General features: G+C 39.8%; 1 protein-coding gene across 1 annotated transcript in view; it reads right to left on the bottom strand.

The window, feature by feature from the left end:
* Positions 1–1080: 1080 nt before the first annotated feature.
* The window catches only part of PDE8A (phosphodiesterase 8A), a 180799-nt gene continuing 164205 nt past the window's right edge, over positions 1081–17674 (bottom strand). The window contains exon 21 of the mRNA XM_073013077.1: positions 1081–2012. Coding sequence (XP_072869178.1) covers positions 1905–2012 — 108 coding nt within the window. The 3' untranslated portion in view covers positions 1081–1904. The remainder of the gene's footprint in view (positions 2013–17674) is intronic.

Genomic DNA, 17674 nt, shown 5'->3' with positions numbered 1-17674 from the left:
CTCATTAAATAACTCCCAAACCCTTTCCCCAAACCCCAAGTAACTTCAGTTCTGTTTTCTGTCTCTATGAATTTGCCTTTTCTAGGTACTTCATATAAGTGAAATCATACAATATTTGTCCTTCTATGCCTGGCTGCTTTCACTAAGCATAATGTTTTCAAAGTCCATCCGTATTGTAGCATATATCAAAATTATATTCCTTTTGTGGCTGAATAATGTTCCATTGTGTGTATATACCACATTTTGTTTATCTATTCATCTGTTGAAGGACATGTGGGTTGTTTCTATTGTGAATAATGCTGCTGTAAACATGGGTGTACAAATATCTGTGGAATCATTACTTGTGCTAACCATTCATTAGCACAAGACGTCTTTCTATTTATTTAGGCCTTTCTTTATTTAGGACTTTCAAGAATGTTTTGTAATTTTCTGGGTTATATTCCCATAAGTGGAATTGCTGGGTCATATAGTAATTCTATGTTTAAGTTTTTGAGGAAATACCATACATAATATCTTCCACAGGAGCTGCACCATTTTACATTCTCACCAGCAATGCACAAGACTTCTGATTTTTCCACATCCTTGCCAACATGTTATTTTCCATTAAAATAATAGTGCTTATCCTAATGAGTGTGAAATGAAGATATTTCATTGTGGCGTTGACTTGCATTTCCCTAATGGTTAGTGATGTTGAGCATCTTTTCGTGTGCTTATTGAACATTTGTATGTCATCTTTGGAGAAATGTCCATTCAAATGCTTTGCCCATTTTTCAATCAAGTGGTTTGTTTTCTTGAGTTGTAGGAGTTCTTTATATATTCTGGATATTGATCCCTTATGAAATATGTGACTTGCAGATATTTTCTCTCTGTGGGTTGCCTTTAACTCTGTTCATAGTGTTCTTTGATAACTACTGGGGGAACCAGCCCCCAATATTTCAACGTAGGTTCTTTTCTATTTTCCCTAAGTGTCTGCCGGTCTGAGAAATAAAGAGAAAGAGTACAAAGAGAAATTTTATAGCTGGGCCTCTGGAGGTGACATCACATATCAGCAGGTTCTGTGATGTCCACCTGAGCTGCAAAACCAGCAAGTTTTTATTAGGGATTTTGAAAGGGGAGGGGTATACAAACAGGGAGTAAGTCACAAGGATCACATGCTTCAAAGGACCATAAAGATCACAAGGCGAAGGCAAAATTAGAATTACTGATGAGGGTCTGTGTCCCACTGTGCATGCATTGTCTTGATAAACATTTTAACAGGAAACAGGGTTCAAGAGCAGACAACCGGTCTGACTAGAATTCACCAGGCTGGAATTTCCAATCCTAGTAAGCCTGAGGGCACTGCAGGAGACCAGGGCGTATTTCATCCCTTATCTCAACCCCATAAGACAGACAATCCCCAAGTGGCCATCTATAGACCTACCCCTGGGAATGCATTCCTTCCCCAGGGTTATCAATTATTAATATTCCTTGCTGGGAAAAGAATTCAATGATATTTCTCCTACTCACACATCTGTCTATAGGCTCCCTGCAAGAAGAAAAATATGGCTCTATTCTGGCTGACCCCACAGGCAGTAAGACCTTATAGTTATCTTTCCTTGTTCCCTGAAAATCGCTGTTATTCTGTTCTTTTTCAGGGTGCCCTGATTTCATATTGTTCAAGCACCCATGTTTTACAATCAGATTTCATATTGTTCAAACACATCTTTTACAAACAATTTGTACAGTTAACACAATCATCACAGGGTCCTCAGGTGACATACATCCTCAACCTACAAAGATGATGGGATTAAGAGATTAAAGACAGGCAAAAGAAATTATAAGAGTATTGACTGGGGAAGTGATAAATGTCCATGAAATCTTCACAATTTATGTTCAGAGATTGCAGTAAAGACAGGCATAAGAAATTATAAAAGTATTAATTTGGGGAATTGATAAATGTCCATTAAATCTTCACAATTTATGTTCTTCTGCCGCGGCTTCAGCTGGTCCCTCTGTTCAGGGTCCCTGACTTCCTGCAACAGATAACAAGTTTATTTTGATAAAGCTGAGTTTGTCTATTTTTTCTTTTGTTGCCTGTGCTTTTGGTGTTGTATCTAAGAACGCTTTGCCAAGTCCAAGGTCATGAAGAATTACTCTTACATTTTCTTCTAAGAGTTTTACAGTTTTAGCTTTTATAGTTAGGTCTTTAATCCATTTTTTAAATTTTAGTGTATAGTATGAGGTAGAGGCCCAGCTTCATTCTTTTACCTGTGGAACTCCAGTTAACCCAGCACTATTTGTTGAAGAGACTGTTCTTTCCACATTGAACAGACTTGGCACCCTTGTCAAAAGTCAATTTGCCACAGATGTACAAGTTTATTTCTGAACTCTCAGTTCCACTCCATTGGTCTATATATCTGTCCTTATGCCCGTACCACACTGTTTTGATTACTGTAGGTTTGCAGGTTTGTAGTAAGTTTTGAAGTTGGAAACTGTGAATCCTCTCAAGTTCTTTTTCAAGATTTTTTTTTTTTTTTTTTTTTTTTTTTTTGGCCATTTGAGCTATATTAGTTTTCTAGGGTTGCCATTAAAAAAATACCACAAACTGGCTGGGTGCATTGGCTCATACCTGTAATCCCAACACTTTGGGAGGCCGAGGCAAGTGGATCACCTGAGGTCAGAACTTCAGACCAGCCTGGCCAACATGGTAAAACCCCATCTCTACTAAAAATACAAAAACTAGCCAGGCGTGGTGATATGAGCTTGTGGTCCCAGCTACTTGGGAGGCGAAGACAGGAGGATCATTTGAACCTGGGAGGCAGAGGTTGCAGTGAGCCCGAGATCTTGCCACTGCATTCTAGCCTGGGTGACAGAGCTAGACTCCATCTCAAAAAGAAAACAAAAAACAAAATACCACAAACTGGGTTGCTTAAACAACAGAATTTTATTTTCTTACAGTTCTGGGGGCTGGAAGTCTAAGATCAAGGTGTCAGCAGGTATGGTTTCTCTTGAGGACTCTCTCCGTGGCTTGCAGATGGCTACTTTCTTGCTACATCCTCATATGGTGTTTTCTTTGTGTACTTGCATCACTGATGTCAGTCAGTGTCTCCAGATTTCTCATCCTTATATGGATACCAGCTAGATTAGATTAGGGATCACCCTAACAGCCTTATTTTAACTCAATCACTGTTTTTTTTTTTTTTTTTTTTTTTAAGATGAAGTTTTGCTCTTGCTGCCCATCCTGGAGCACAATGGCATGATCTCGACTCACTTCAACCTCCACCTCCTGGGTTTAAGCAATTCTCCTGCCTCAGCCTCCCAAGTAGCTGGGATTACAGGCACCCACCACCAGCCTGACTAATTTTGTATTTTTAGTAGAGATGGGGTTTTACCATATTGGTCAGGCTGGTCTTGAACTCCTGACTTCAGGTGATTCACCTGCCTCAGCCTCCCAAGGTGCTGGGATTACAGGTGTGAACTACCACGCCTGGCCCTCAATCACTTCTTTAAAGGTCCTATCTCCAAATACAGTCACATTCTAAGGTACTAGGGGGTTACGGATTTGAACATGTGAATTGAGAGGACAGGAGGACACAATCCAGCCCATAACATAAGCTCCTTGTAATTTCATATGAACTGAAGATCAGATTTTCCATTTCTGCAAAAAAGGCTTTTGAAATTTTGTTAGAATTTGTCTTGAATCTGTAGATAACTTTGGGTAGTATTGATATTAATTCTTTTCATTCATTAGCACAAGATGTCTTTCCATTTATTTAGGCCTTTCTTGATTTAGGACTTTCAGGAATGTTTTGTAATTTTCAGTGTACAAGTCTTTCACTCCTTGGTTAAATTTATTCCCAGATATTTCATGCTTTTAGATGATATTGTACATGGAATTGCTTTTTAAATTTCCTTTTCTGATTGTTCAATATTGGTATATAGAAACATAACTAGTTTTTGTGTGTTGATCTTGTACCCTGAATTTTTGCTGAATCATTTTTTGCTCTAGGAGTTGCCTTACATTCTTTGGAATTTTCTATGTACAAGATCATATTGTCTGTTAATATAGTTTTACTTCCTTTTCAGTTTGAATGCTTTTTATTTCTTATATAATTGCTGTGGCTGCAACTTCTAGTACAGGCCTGGTGCAGTGGCCAGTGGCTCACATCTGTAATCCCAACACTTCGTGAGTCAGAGACAGGTGGATCCCAGGAGTTTGAGACAAGCCTGAGCAACATGGCAAAACCCTATCTCTATAAAAACAAAAATTACCCAGGTGTGGTGGCACATGCCTGTGGTCTCAGCCTCAGAAGACTGAGATGAGAGGGTCACTTCAGCCCAGGAGGTCAAAGCTGCAGTGAGCTATGATGGTGTACAACTGTACTCCAGTGTGTATAACACTGTGAGACCCTGTCAAAAAAAAAAAAAAGGTAGAAACTTCCAATACAATGTTGAATAGCACTGGTGAAAACAGACATTTTTGACTTGTTTGTGAAGTTATGGGAAAAACTTTCAGTCTTTTCCCATTGAGTGTGATGTTAGCTGTGGGCTTTTCATAAGTGCCTTTATTATGCTGAAGAACTTTCCCTCTATTCCCAGTTTTCTGAGAGTTACTTTTTAAATAAAGTTCTGTTTTTAATTCTGAGAGTTTTTATGAAAAAGTGTTGGCTTTTATAAATGCCTTTTCTGTACCAATTAAGATAATCATTCTATTAATGTGATGTTATATTAATTTGATTTTCTTATGTTGAACAACTTTTGCATTCCTGTTACAAATTCCACTTGGTGATGATATATAATGTATTTGGTTTGCTAGTGTTTTGCTGAAGATTTTTGTATTGATATTCATAAGGGATACTGATTTTTATTTTTTTCTTTATGTCTTAATATGGCTTTGTTATTAGGGTAATGCTGGCATCTGAATAAGTTAGGAAGTATTCCCTCCTCTTTGAATTTTTTTGGAAGTGTTTGAGAAGGATTGATATTAATTTTTCTTTAAATCTTTAGAAGGCTTCATCAGTGAATCCATCTGGTCCTAGGCTTTTCTTTGTTGAGAAGTTTTGATTAAATGTTTTTACTTGTTATATGTCTGGTAAGACTTTCAATATCTTTTTGAGTCAATTTATGTAATTTATGTGTTTCTAGATATTTGTCCATTTCATCTAGGTTATCCAATTTTTGGTGTATAATTGTTCATAGTATTCTTATATAATGCTTTTCATTACTGTTTGTTCAGAAGTAATGTCCCTGCTTTCATTTCTGATTTTGATTATTTGCATGTTCATGTGTGTGTCGAGCTAAAGGTTTGTCAAAATTTATTTTTTTCAACAAACTAACTTTTGGTTTCATTGATTGTTTTTCCATGATCTATTTTTATTTATTTTTATTCTCATCTTTATTTCCCTCTTTGTGTTAGCTTTTGGTTGAGTTTGCTCTTCTTTTTCTTGAGCCTTAAGGTATGAAGTTAGGTGATTGATTTGAGATATTTTTTCTTTTTTTATATAGGCATTTACAGCTATACATTTCCCTTTGAGTACCGCCTTTACTGCATCCTGTAAGTTTTGGTATGTTGTGTTTTCATTTTCATTTGTCTTTAAGTGTTTTCTAATTTCTCTTATGATTTCTTTGACCTATAATTTGTTTAAGAATGTGTTGTTAGCCAGGCACGGTGGCTCATGCCTGTAATCCCAACACTTTGGGAGGCCAAGATGGGTGGATCACCTGAGGTCAGGAGTTTGAGACCAGCCTGGCCAACATGGTGAAACCCTCTCTCTACTAAAAATACAAAATTAGCCAGGCATGGTGGTGGGCACCTGTAATCCCAGCTACTTGAGAGGCTGAGGCAGGAGAATCGCTTGAACCTGGGAGGCAGAGGTTGCAGTGAGCCAAGCCCACGCCATTGCACTCCAGCCTGGGCAACAGAGTGAGACTCCATCTCAAAAAAAAAAAAAAAAAAAAAAAAAAAAAGAATGTGGTGGTGTTGGCCAGGCGTGGTACCTCACACCTGTAATCCTAGCACTTTGGAAGGCCAAGGTGGATGGGTTGCTTGAGCTCAGTAGTTTGAGACCAGCCTGGACAACATGGTGAAACCTCATCTCTACGAAAAAAATACAAAAATTAGTCAGCCATAGTGGTGTGTGCTTGTAGTTCCAGCTATTTGGGGGGCTCAGGCAGATGGGTCACTTGAGCCCAGGAAGTGGAGGTTGCAGTTAGCCAAGATCATGACACTGCCCTCTAGCCTGGGAGATACAGTAAGACCCTGTCTTTAAAAAAAAAAAAAAGTTTTGGTTAATGATCATATATTTGTGGATTTTTTCCACCTATTATTGATTTTTAGATTTATTCCACTGTGGTCAGAAGATACTTTGTATGATTTCAAACTTTTAAAATTTATTTGGACTTGATTTGTATTCTAACATATGGTATATTTTGGAGAATGTTCCGTGTACATTTGAGAAGAATGTATATTCTGCTGTTACTGGGTGGAATGTTCTATATATGTCTTTAGGTCTAGTTGATTTATGGTGGTGTTCAAGCTTTCTATATCCTTAATGATCTTCTGCCTAGATTTTCTATCCATTATTAAAAGTGGGATGTTGGCTAGGTATAGTGGCTTATGCCTGTAATCCCACCACTTTGGGAAGCTGAGGCAGGAGGATCATTTGAGGCCAGGAGTTTGAGACTAGCCTGGGCAACATAGCAAGACTCCATTTCTGGAAAAATAATTAAAAAAAAATAAAGCCAGGTGATGGTATGCACCTGTATTCCTAGTTACCCAGGAGGCTGAGGCAGGGGGATTGCTTAAGCCCAGGAGTTGGAAGCTGTACTATGATCACACCATAGTATTCTAGCCTGGACAACAGAGCAAGACCCTGTCTCTAAAAATAAAACACAACAAAAAGTGGGACATTGAAGTCTACAGCTATTATTGTAGAATGATTTCTCCCTTCACTTCTGTCAATATTTGCTTCATATATTTGGAACTGCAATGTTTGGTGAATATATGCTTATAACTACATAATTATATAATATATATGCTTATAATTATATAATCTTGGTGAATCAACTTATCATTTATTGATGTATAACATCCTTGTCCCTTGTAATAGTTTTTGGCATAAAGCCTGTTTTGTCCAATATTAGTATAGCAACCCCGGCTCCCTTTTGGGAACTATCTGCATGGAATCTTTTTCTATCCTTTCACTTTCAGCCTATCTGTGTGTTTGAATTTAAAGTGTGTTTCTTGTAGACAGCATACAGTTGGTTCATGTTTTTAAAAACCCATTTTGTCATTCTCTGTCTTGATTGGAAAGTTTCATCTATTTACATTTAAGGTAATTACTGATAAGAAAAGACTTCTGCCACTTTGCTATTTGTTTTCTATATATCTTATAATTTTTTGTCCCTTGTTTTCCTTTTGTATTTTGTTGATTTTCAGTAGTGAACCATTTTGATTCCCTTTTCATTTCCTTTGTGTATAGTCTGCTGGTATTTTCTTTGTGAAGAAGACTACAGTAAAATCAAATTTTACTGTGGGGCTCACGTTTCCCATCAGTATTAGTCTGCTAGGGCTGCCATCACAAAGTACTATAGACTGGGTGATTTAAGCAACAGAAAATTTATTTTCTCACTATTCTGGAAGCTACAAGTTGGAGACCAAAATGTCAGGAGAGTTGTTTCTTTCAGCACTTTGAAATACGTCATCCTGTTGCCTCTGGAATCCATGGTATCTGATGAGAAATTGGAAGTAATCTTATTGAGGATAATTTGTACATGATGAGGTGCTTCTTGGTGCTTTCAAGGTTGTCTTTGGCTTTGAACAATTTGACTATGATGTGTTTCAGTGTGGGTCTCTTTGATTTTTCTCTTACTTGAAATTTGGTGAGCCTCTTGGTTTTGCAGATTCATGTCTTTTATCAAATCCAACCCAGGGCTTCTTAATTTCTCTGTTTTTATTTTTATTTACATTTTATTTTCAGTTGAAAATCTCTAGGGGTTTCTTTGAGGTTTGGGGCCCTATTGTCAGAGGCATGTGAACCAGAGCAATTCCATCTTAAATAGGAGCTGGGCAAAATGAAGTTGAAACCTACTGGACTGCATTCCCACATGGTTAAGGCATTTTAAGTCACAGGGTGAGACAGGAGGTCAGCACAAAATACAGGTTATAAAGACCTTGCTGATAAAACAGTTTGCAGTAAAGGAGCTGGCCAAAACCCACCAAAACCAAAATAGCAATGAGAGTGACCTCTGGTTGTCCTCACTGCTGTACTCCACCAGTACCATGACAGTTTACAAATGCCATGGCAACATCAGGAAGTTACCCTATATGGTCTAAAAAGGGGAGGCATGAATAATCCACCCCTTGTGTAGCGTATCATCAAGAAATAACCATAAAAAAATGGACAACCAGCAGCCCTTGGGGCTGGTCTGTCTATGGAGTAGTCATTCTTTTATTCCTTTACTTTCTTAATAAACTTGCTTTCACTTTGCACTGTGGACTCGCCCTGAATCCTTTCTTGCATAAGATCCAAACCCTCTCTTGGGGTCTGGATTGGGACCCCTTTCCTGTAACATATTTTTCTGTCCTGTAACACTATGGTTTAAATATTTTAAACACAAATTAAACATAATCAATACTCTTGTAGAAGAAGTTAAACACTTTTTTTCATTTCTTATGAATAATCACAGGGTTGTAATCTGGGTTAGCTCATAATATATTTGTTTTTTTCATTCTGTATGTTCATTATCGCAAACCATTTCTCATTGGAGGAAGGATGTGACTAGTTTTTCGGGGTTCTGGCTTGCAGGGTACAGTGTTTCTTTGGGTTGATGGAACCCTTGTGTGATATTGTGAAATACATATATTTGGTCTTCATTCCTGTTTCTTGACATAACTTGTAAAACACTTGGAATCTCTGGAGTTATGAGTGTCTTTTTCTATGCTAATGAGATGACTGGTGGCTGGGGCCTTTGTAGCTTCGGAATAGGGGCTGGTTATAGGAAAGACCAAGGCATGATTAGAGGGTTGAGGCTTTTAGCTCCACCCACCAACCTGCAGGGAGAGGAGAGAAGCTGAAGGTTAAGCTGACCCCCAGTGGCCAATGATTTAATCAGTCTTCCCTATGTAGAGCTCCCAAACAGCTGGATGCTCTTATCAGGCTGAGGAAGTTCCCTTTTATTTTTATCATGAAAGCGTTAAATTTTGTCAAATGCCTTTATTCTTCCTGTTGAGATAACCGTGTGGTTTTGTTCTTTATCAATGTGGTGTATTACATTGATTATTGTATGCTTAGCTGATCTTGCATTCCTAAGTTCCACCTGGCTGTGATGTGCAATCATTTTTACATGTTGCTGCATTCAGTTTGCTACTATATTATAGAGGACTTTTATGTTCACATTAATAAGAAAGATATTGGTCGGTAGTTTTCTTGTGACATTTTTGTCTGATTTTGGTATCAGGGTAATACTGGCCTCACAAAATGAGTTGGAAGGTGTTTCCTCCTCTTCTGTTTTTAGGGAGATGTTGAGAAGGATTGGTGTTCTTTGTTAAAATGTTTAATAAAATTCAGTGGTGAAGCCACCTGGTCCTGGGCTTTACTTTATGGGAAATTTTTATATTACTAATTCCATCTTCACTTGTTATAGGTCTATTCAAGTTTAACATTTCTTATTGAGTCCTTTCCATTAATTTGCATCTTTCTAGGAATTTCTATGTTACCTGGGTTATCTGTTATTTAGCGTACAATTATTTATAGTATTCTCTTGTAATCCTTTTTATTTCTATAAGGTTGGTAGTAATGTCCTCTCATTCATGCTTTTAGCAATTTGAGTCTTCTTTTTTATTAGTCTAGCCTCTTTTCTATTAGTCAAAACTGGGGCCTTTCAGGTGGGGTTTCAGGCTTTGGTGAAATGGGGGTGGGAGGAAATGGGAAGGGTGACTTGTGAAAATACCTAATTGCAGGGCCTATTTTGCAAAGAAGATATTCGTTCAGCCACGCTTCTCAGACATGCGTGTGCACGGGCATGAGGTGCTGTGTCTCTGGCCAGTTCCTGGAGGCACCAAAGCTGCTGGTCTGCAGACTGTGAAGTGAGGGGCTGGAGGACTTTGCTTTCTTATTCATGGGCTTCTTTCCTTTGTGACTTGAGATCATCTAAGTGGAGTAAACAAGCATGTAACTCTATAAACAAGATAGTTCTTAACTTTTTAAAATTTTCTCTTTTTATAGCAGGGTGAGACAAATTGTTCAAAAGTTGATTCAGCTTCTTCCTGAGCTTGCTATGAACTGATGACTACTAATTCCTTTCCTCATTGTTTCTGATCCTATTCCTTGGGGGAAAGGCTTCCTTATGACATAGAAGCCCGTTCTTCCACATCCAGTTATTTCTTTGAAGAAGATGGGGGAGCAAAACTGCTTCCTACTTTTCTTTGACCTTTTCCTGAGGTTCAGCTAAAATGAGGTGGGCAGGCAAACCTTGGTCTTTTTCCAGGTTGGTAACTTTTGCCTCTATTTAAATTTTCATTTTTCTGCCTAAGTCCCTGAGGGACACACTAGCTGGCACACTCACCTTGTCCTTGCAAGTGGAAGACGGAATCTCTGGATGAGGGTGTGGGCCAGGAGGTGGGAAGTCTGGACACTGTTGCTCTGTTCCTTTCCAGCCCCACGTGGTCCTGGGGGTCCTGGACCTCCTCCAGGGCTGCCACGTGGACTCTGACAGCCCAGGGTACGGCTGTGCTGTGCGACTCTCCCCTTCTTCCTCTCCATCCTTGATTATTTCAAGGCCTATGTCGAGCCAGACACAGCACAGACCCCATGGGCACCCTACAGTCCACTTCCAGCGGGCTCTGCTCCCTGGATGTCCACAGGCCCTGACACTCATTGTGTCCAAATATGAGTGGTTGTCTTCCCTGGAAAGTCTGATTCTGTCTCTAGCATTACCTAGTTATGTGACTCACACTGCCTTCTCAGTCATTCTGATTTTATTTAATTAATTTATTGATTTTGAGACAGAATGTCGCTCTATTGCCCAGGCTGGAGTGCAGTGGCACAATCTCGGCTCACTACAACCTCCGCCTCCTGGGTTCAAACGATTTTCCTGCCTCAGCCTCCCGAGTAGCTGGGACTACAGGCATGTGCCACCAGGCCCGGCTAATTTTTGGTATTTTTAGTAGAGACAGGTTTCACTATATTAGCCAGGATGGTCTCAATCTCCTGACCTTGTGATCTGACCGCCTTGGCCTCCCAAAATGTTGGGATTACAGGTGTGAGCCACCACGCATGACCATCATTCTGATTTTAAACCTTAGAACAAGCTGCATGCAGTGGCTCATGCCTGTAATCCCAGCACTTTGGGAGGCTGAGGCGAGTGGATCACCTGAGGTCAGGAGTTCGAGATTAGCCTGACCAATATGGTGAAAACCCATCTCTATTAAAAATACAACAATTAGCCAGGTGTGGTGGTGTGTGCCTGTAATCCCAGCTACTCAGGAGGCTGAGACAGAATTGCTTGAACTCAGGAAGCAGAGGTTGCCGAGAGCCGAGATCATGTCACTGCACTTCAGCCTGGGCAACAGAGCAAGACTCCACCCACCCACTCAAACAAACAAACAAAAAACCTGAGAACAAACCGCAAAAGTAATCAAATGGATTAAAGTTTGGGAAAGGCAGAAAAGCACAAGGTAGGAAATAAGTCACCTATAATTCCAGCCTCCAGAGAGAACCACTGAAAATGCCTGAGGGTATTTCCTTCCACTTCTTTTACTAATCACATATTGCTTCACCTTCCATGCTTCAGAAGCAATATGTGATTAGGGAAAAAAAGTGGAAGGAAATATGTGTTCAATGTGTTTTCAGTGAATAACACAGCCTTGACGTTTGTCCATTTCACTGATTGGTTTTTCTAAATCATTATTTTTAGTGGCTGCAAAAAGCACCCCTTTTGGAAATCATCCTGAATTTTTCTTCTTAACCATACTGAGTCTTTCTTCACCTATTGCTGGGTACTGTGGTTGTTTCCAGTTTCTCAACCTGATTCAACACTGCTGCGAGCAGCACGCATGCATCTGTGCTGTCATCCCCACCCTGCAGTGTGTCACTTGAATTACTGTTGGGCTCCAACTGATGTCGCACCTCCTTCCCCTCCCAAGCAAGCCCGAGCCTGGAGCAGATTATTTTCTTTTACAATAGGTGAAATCAGCAGGTTTTTCTTCTATGAACTTTGGGTTTTATGTCATGCCTTTTCTACTCTGAGATGACAAAAATATTTTCTTCATGGTTTCTTCTCATATTTTTATGTTTAATCTTTCACTTTTAAAGCATTGGCACATTAAGAATTTATTTCTGGCCAGGCGCGGAGACTCACTTCTGTAATCCCAGCACTTTGGGAGACTGAGGCAGGTGGATCACTTGAGACTAGGAGTTTGAGACCAGCCTGAGCAACGTGGTGAAACCCTGTCTCTATAAAATACAAAAAAAAATGAGCCAGGTGTGGTGGTGTGCACCTGTAATCTCAACTACTTGGGAAGCTGAGATGGGAGGATGGCTTGAGCCCCAGGTCAAGGCTGCAGTGAGCTGTGATTGTGCCACTGCACTTCAGCCTGAGCAACAGAGCAAGACCCTGTCTCAAAAAACAAATTTTACTTCCTAGACACCTACCCAGTCATCCTAACACCATTTATTGAGTAATCTATCTTTTTTTCAGTGATGTGAAATATCACTGGATATCAGTGTGTTGATCACATATTGATTTCCTGTGTGTTTTGATTTCTGTGCTCTGTTCAGTTTCACTTTTTCGTCTAAAAAAGTCAGTGCCTCACAGTTTTAATCATAGCAGCTTTATGATATATTTTCATATCTTAGGGCCAGTCCTTTCTTTTTACTCTTTGTATTAGTTCATTCTCACACCACTATAAAGAACTACACAAGACTGGGTAATTTATAAAGAAAAGAGGTTTAATTGACTCACAGTTCTGCAGGCTTAACAGGAAGCAGGAGTGGGAGGCCTCAGGAAACTTATAATCATGGTGGAAGGTGAAGGGGAAGCAAGCACATCTTACCATAGCGGAGCAGGGGAGAGAGAGTGAAGGCAGAAATGCCACACAGTTTTCCACTATCAGATCTTGTGACAACTCACTGTCACGAGAACAGCAAGGGAGAAATCCACCCCATGATCCAATCAATCACCTTCCACCAGGCCCCTCCCCTGACACATGGGGATTACAATCCAACATGAGATTTGGGTGGGAACACAGAGCCAAACCATATCACTCTTCATTTCCAGAATTTTCTTAGCTCTCCTTCTCTGAACTGTTTCAACTCACAACACTTCTGGTGTAAGTTTCTTTCCTCACATCAACCAATTTTCCAACTTCTTTGGATACCAACTGAATGTCCCAAATTCTATTCAGTTCTGACGCTATCTGGAGTTAGTGCAGACTGTTAAGTGAAGGGTTCAGTTCTACAAGTCTGTCTCCACTTCAGGTGCCAATTGCAAGTTTGGGTCTCCCAAACTTTTTTTTTTTTTTTTTTTTTTTGAGACAGAGTCTTGCTGTCACCCAGGCTGGAGTGCAGTAGAGCAATCTCGGCTCACTGCAAGCTCTGCCTCCCGGGTTCAAGCGATTCTCCTGCCTCAGCCTCCTGAGTAGCTGGGATTACAGGCATGTGCCACCACACCCAGCTAATTTTTGTATTTTCAGTAGAGACGGAGTTTCACCATGTTGGCCAGGATGGTCTCAATCTCTGGACCATGTGACCTATCCGCCTCAGCCTCCCAAAGTGCTGGGATTACAGGCATGAGCCACTGCGCCTGGCTGGGTCTCCTATATTTCTGAATGACTGGTATAAAGTCAGAGGCTTCCCACAACCCCTTCCTCGGGTTCGATAATTTGCTAGAATAGCTCACAAAACTCAAGAAAACACTTTACTTACCATTACCAGTTTATTATGAAGGTACACCTCTGCAACAGTCAAATGGAAGAGATGCACAGGACAAGGCATGAGGTGGGTGTGGAGCCTCCATGCCCTCTCCAGGAACCCACCCTCTCAGTACCTTCATGTGTTTATCAGTCCAGAAGCTCTTCCAACTCTGTCGTTTAGGAGTTTTATGGAGGGCTTACCTAGGCATGATTGATTAAATAATTGGCTGCTGGTAATTAACTCAAATTTCAGCTCTTCTCTCAGTGCTGGAGGTCAGGGGTAGGGCTGAAAGTTCTACCTTCTAATCATGGCTTCATATTTCTGGCAACCAGCCTCATCCTGAAACTATCTAAGGCTCCCTCCTCATGAGGGGCTGCCTCATTAGAACAAAAGATGCTCCTATCACCCAGGAAATTCCAAGGATTTAGGAGCTCTGTGTTAGGAACTGGGGACAAAGACCAAATATACATTTCTTACTGCATCACACCATTACATACTATATGAATTTTAGAATGACTTGACTAGATTAAATTTTTTTCTTCAATTGGGACTCATGCTAAATTCATGGAACAATTTAGGTAAAAAGTGACATTTTTACAAAATTAATTCACCCCCAAAATAAGATATACCTTTACATTTATGTATACCTTTTTTTTTTTTTTTTTTTTTTTTTTTTTTTGAGATGGAGTCTCGCTCTGTCGCCCAGGCTGGAGCGCAGTGGCATGATCTCGACTCACTGCAAGCTCCACCTCCGGGTTCTCACTGTTCTCCTGCCTTAGCCTCCAGAGTAGCTGGGACTACAGGTGCCCGCCACCACGCCTGGCTAATTTTCTTTTTGTATTTTTAGTAGAGACGGGGTTTCACTGTGTTAGCCAGGATGGTCTTGATCTGCTGACCGCGTGATCTGCCCGCTTTGGCCTCCCAAAGTGCTGGGACTGCAGGCATGAGCCACCGTGCCTGGCTATTTACACATTTAAATTCCTCAGGAGCACTGTTCAAAATTCAAAAGGAACAAATGAGCATACGGGGAAAGCTTCCCCACTGTAGTAGGAAACAGGGACTATGTTCCCTAGTCACTGTTTCCTTCCCACAGGCAATCTGTGTTACTGGTTTCTTGTGTATATAACCCATGATTTTAAGCTAATTTAGCACTTAAACAAATGCTTGCCTATGTGTATCTTATTCTGCATTATGCTTATGTTTTTTTCACTTAATATAGCTTGGTAATTTTTTCATATCTGTACATGAGTTTCCTCATTTTGTAAAAATGATACATGGCTTTGTGGGTTTTTAAAATACTTGATTTGGGGGGCCAGGTGCAGTGGCTCATACCTGTAATCCCAGCACTTGGAGGCCAAGGCGGGTGGATCATGAGGTCAGGAGTTCAAGACCAGCCTGGCCAGCATAGTGAAACCCCATCTCTACTAAAAATACAAAAATTAGCTGGGCGTGGTGGCGGGTGCCTGTAGTCCCAGCTACTTGGGAGGCTGAGGCAGGAGAATCACTTCAACCTGGGAGGTGGAGGCTGCAGTGAGCTGAGATCATGCCATTGCACTCCAGCCTGGGTGGCAGAGTGAGACTCCATCTCAAAACAAATAAACAAACAAAACTTGATTTTTTAAAGGGCAGTTTTTAGGTTTACAACAAAATTGAGAAGAAACTTTTCAAAAATTTTTGAACTCTTTATGGGTGTTCCCCATTAGCAACTCCCCCAGCAGACTGGCACATTTGTTACAGCTGATGAACCTATACTGACACATCATTATCACCCAGAGCCCCTAGTTTACATTAGGATTCACTCTGCTGTTGTACATTCTGTGAGTGTGGACAAATGTATGACATGTATCTACCACTGCAGAGTATTTTCACTGCCCTAAAAATCTGCTGTGCTTTGCCTCTCTCTGTCCCCTTACCCCATGGCAACCACTGAGCTGTTTACTGTTTCTACACTTTTGCTTTTTCCAGGCTGTCAGTAGTTGGAGTTGTACAGTATGTAGCCCTTTCAGATTGGCTTCATTCATTTAGTAATATGCATTGGAGGTTCCTCTGTGTCTCTTCATTCCTTGATAGCTCAATTCTTTTTAGTGCTGAATAAAATTCCATTGTCTGAATGCATCACAGTTTATCCATTCACTGACTGAAGGATATCTTGGTTGTTCCCAAGCTTGGGCAATTATGAACAAGGCCATTGTAAACACTCATGTGAAGGATTTTATGTGAACATAAGATTTCAGCTCCTTTGGGTATATACCAAGGACATGATTATTGGATCATTTGGTAAGAATACATTTAGTTTTGTGAAAAACTACCAAACTGTCTTCCAATGAGGCTGTATCACCAGCAATGAATGAGACGTCCTGTTGCTTCACATCCTCATGAGCATTTGTTGTCTGTGTTCTCGAGTCTGGCCATTCTAACAGGTGTGTAGTGGTATCTCACTGTTGTTTTAGCTTGTGCTTCCCTGATGACATATGGTGTGGTGCATCTTTTCACATCCTTATTTGCCATCTGTAGATCTTCTCTAGTGAAGTCTTTGTTAAGGTCTTTGACCTATTTTAAAATCAGATTGTTTTCTTATTGCTGAGTTTTAAGAGTTCTTTGTATATTTTGGATAATAGTTCTTTATGTGTATTTTGCAAATATTTTCTCCCAGTCTGTGGCTTTTCTTCTCATCCTCTTCACATTGTTTTACAGAACAGAAGGTTTTTAACTTTAATGGAATCCAGCTCATCAGTTATTTCCTTCACAGAGTGTGCCTTTGTTGTGGTATCTAAAAAGTTTTTAGTATACCCATGCTCACTTAGGTTTTCTCTTATGCTGTCTTCTAGGAGTTTTACAGTTTTGCATTTTACATTTGGGCCTATGAGCCAATTTAAGTTAATTTGTGTGAAGGTTGTAAGGTCTGTGTCTAGATTCTTTTGTATGTGGATGTCCAACTCTAGCACAATTTAGTAAAAACAACAAAAAACAAAACTGTTTTTGTTTCATTGTGTTGCTCCCTTGTCAAAGATCAGTTGACTATATTTATGTGGGGTCCATTACTTCTGGAACTCTATTTTGGTCCACTGATCTATTTATTCTTTCACACTACCACATATTTTTGAATACTGTGGCTTTATGTCTTGAAGTCAGGTAGCATCATTCTTCCAGCTTTGTTCTTCTCCCTTAGTATTCTGTTGGCTATTCTGGGTCTTTTGCCTCTCCAGTAAACTGTAAAATCAGTTTGTTAATATCCACAAAATAGCTTGCTGGGATTTTGATTGTGGTTGCATTGAATCTATAGATGAAGCTGGGAAGGAAGAAATTACATCTTGGCAATATTGAGTCTTCCTATCTATGAACATGGAATAGTTCTTCATTTATTCAGCTCTTATTTGATTTCTTTCATATAAGATTTGTAGTTTCCCTTATAAAGATCATATATATATATATATATATAGTTAGATTGATATATATTTCATTTTGAGGTGTGGGGGCTAACATAAATAGTATTGTGTTTTTAATTTCAAATTCTATTTATTGTTGGTATAGAAAAGTGACTTTTTTTTTTTTAACATTGTACCCTGCAACCTTGCCATAATGGCTATTCCAGGTTTTTTTATTCTTTTGGATTTTCTACATAGGTAATCATGTCATCTGTGAACATAGTTTTACTTCTTCCTTCTTATTTAGTATATCCTTTCTTTTCACTGGACTGCAGTCCAGTGTTGAAAAGGAATGGTGACAGGGACCTCCTTGCGTTGCTCTTGTTGTTGGTAAGAAAGATTCTAGTTTCTCACCAT

Source organism: Chlorocebus sabaeus, chromosome 29, assembly GCF_047675955.1.
Source record: "Chlorocebus sabaeus isolate Y175 chromosome 29, mChlSab1.0.hap1, whole genome shotgun sequence".
Lineage (NCBI taxonomy): Eukaryota > Metazoa > Chordata > Mammalia > Primates > Cercopithecidae > Chlorocebus > Chlorocebus sabaeus.
Note: the sequence above shows the minus strand (reverse complement) of the source record. Positions and strands in the feature narration are given on the sequence as shown.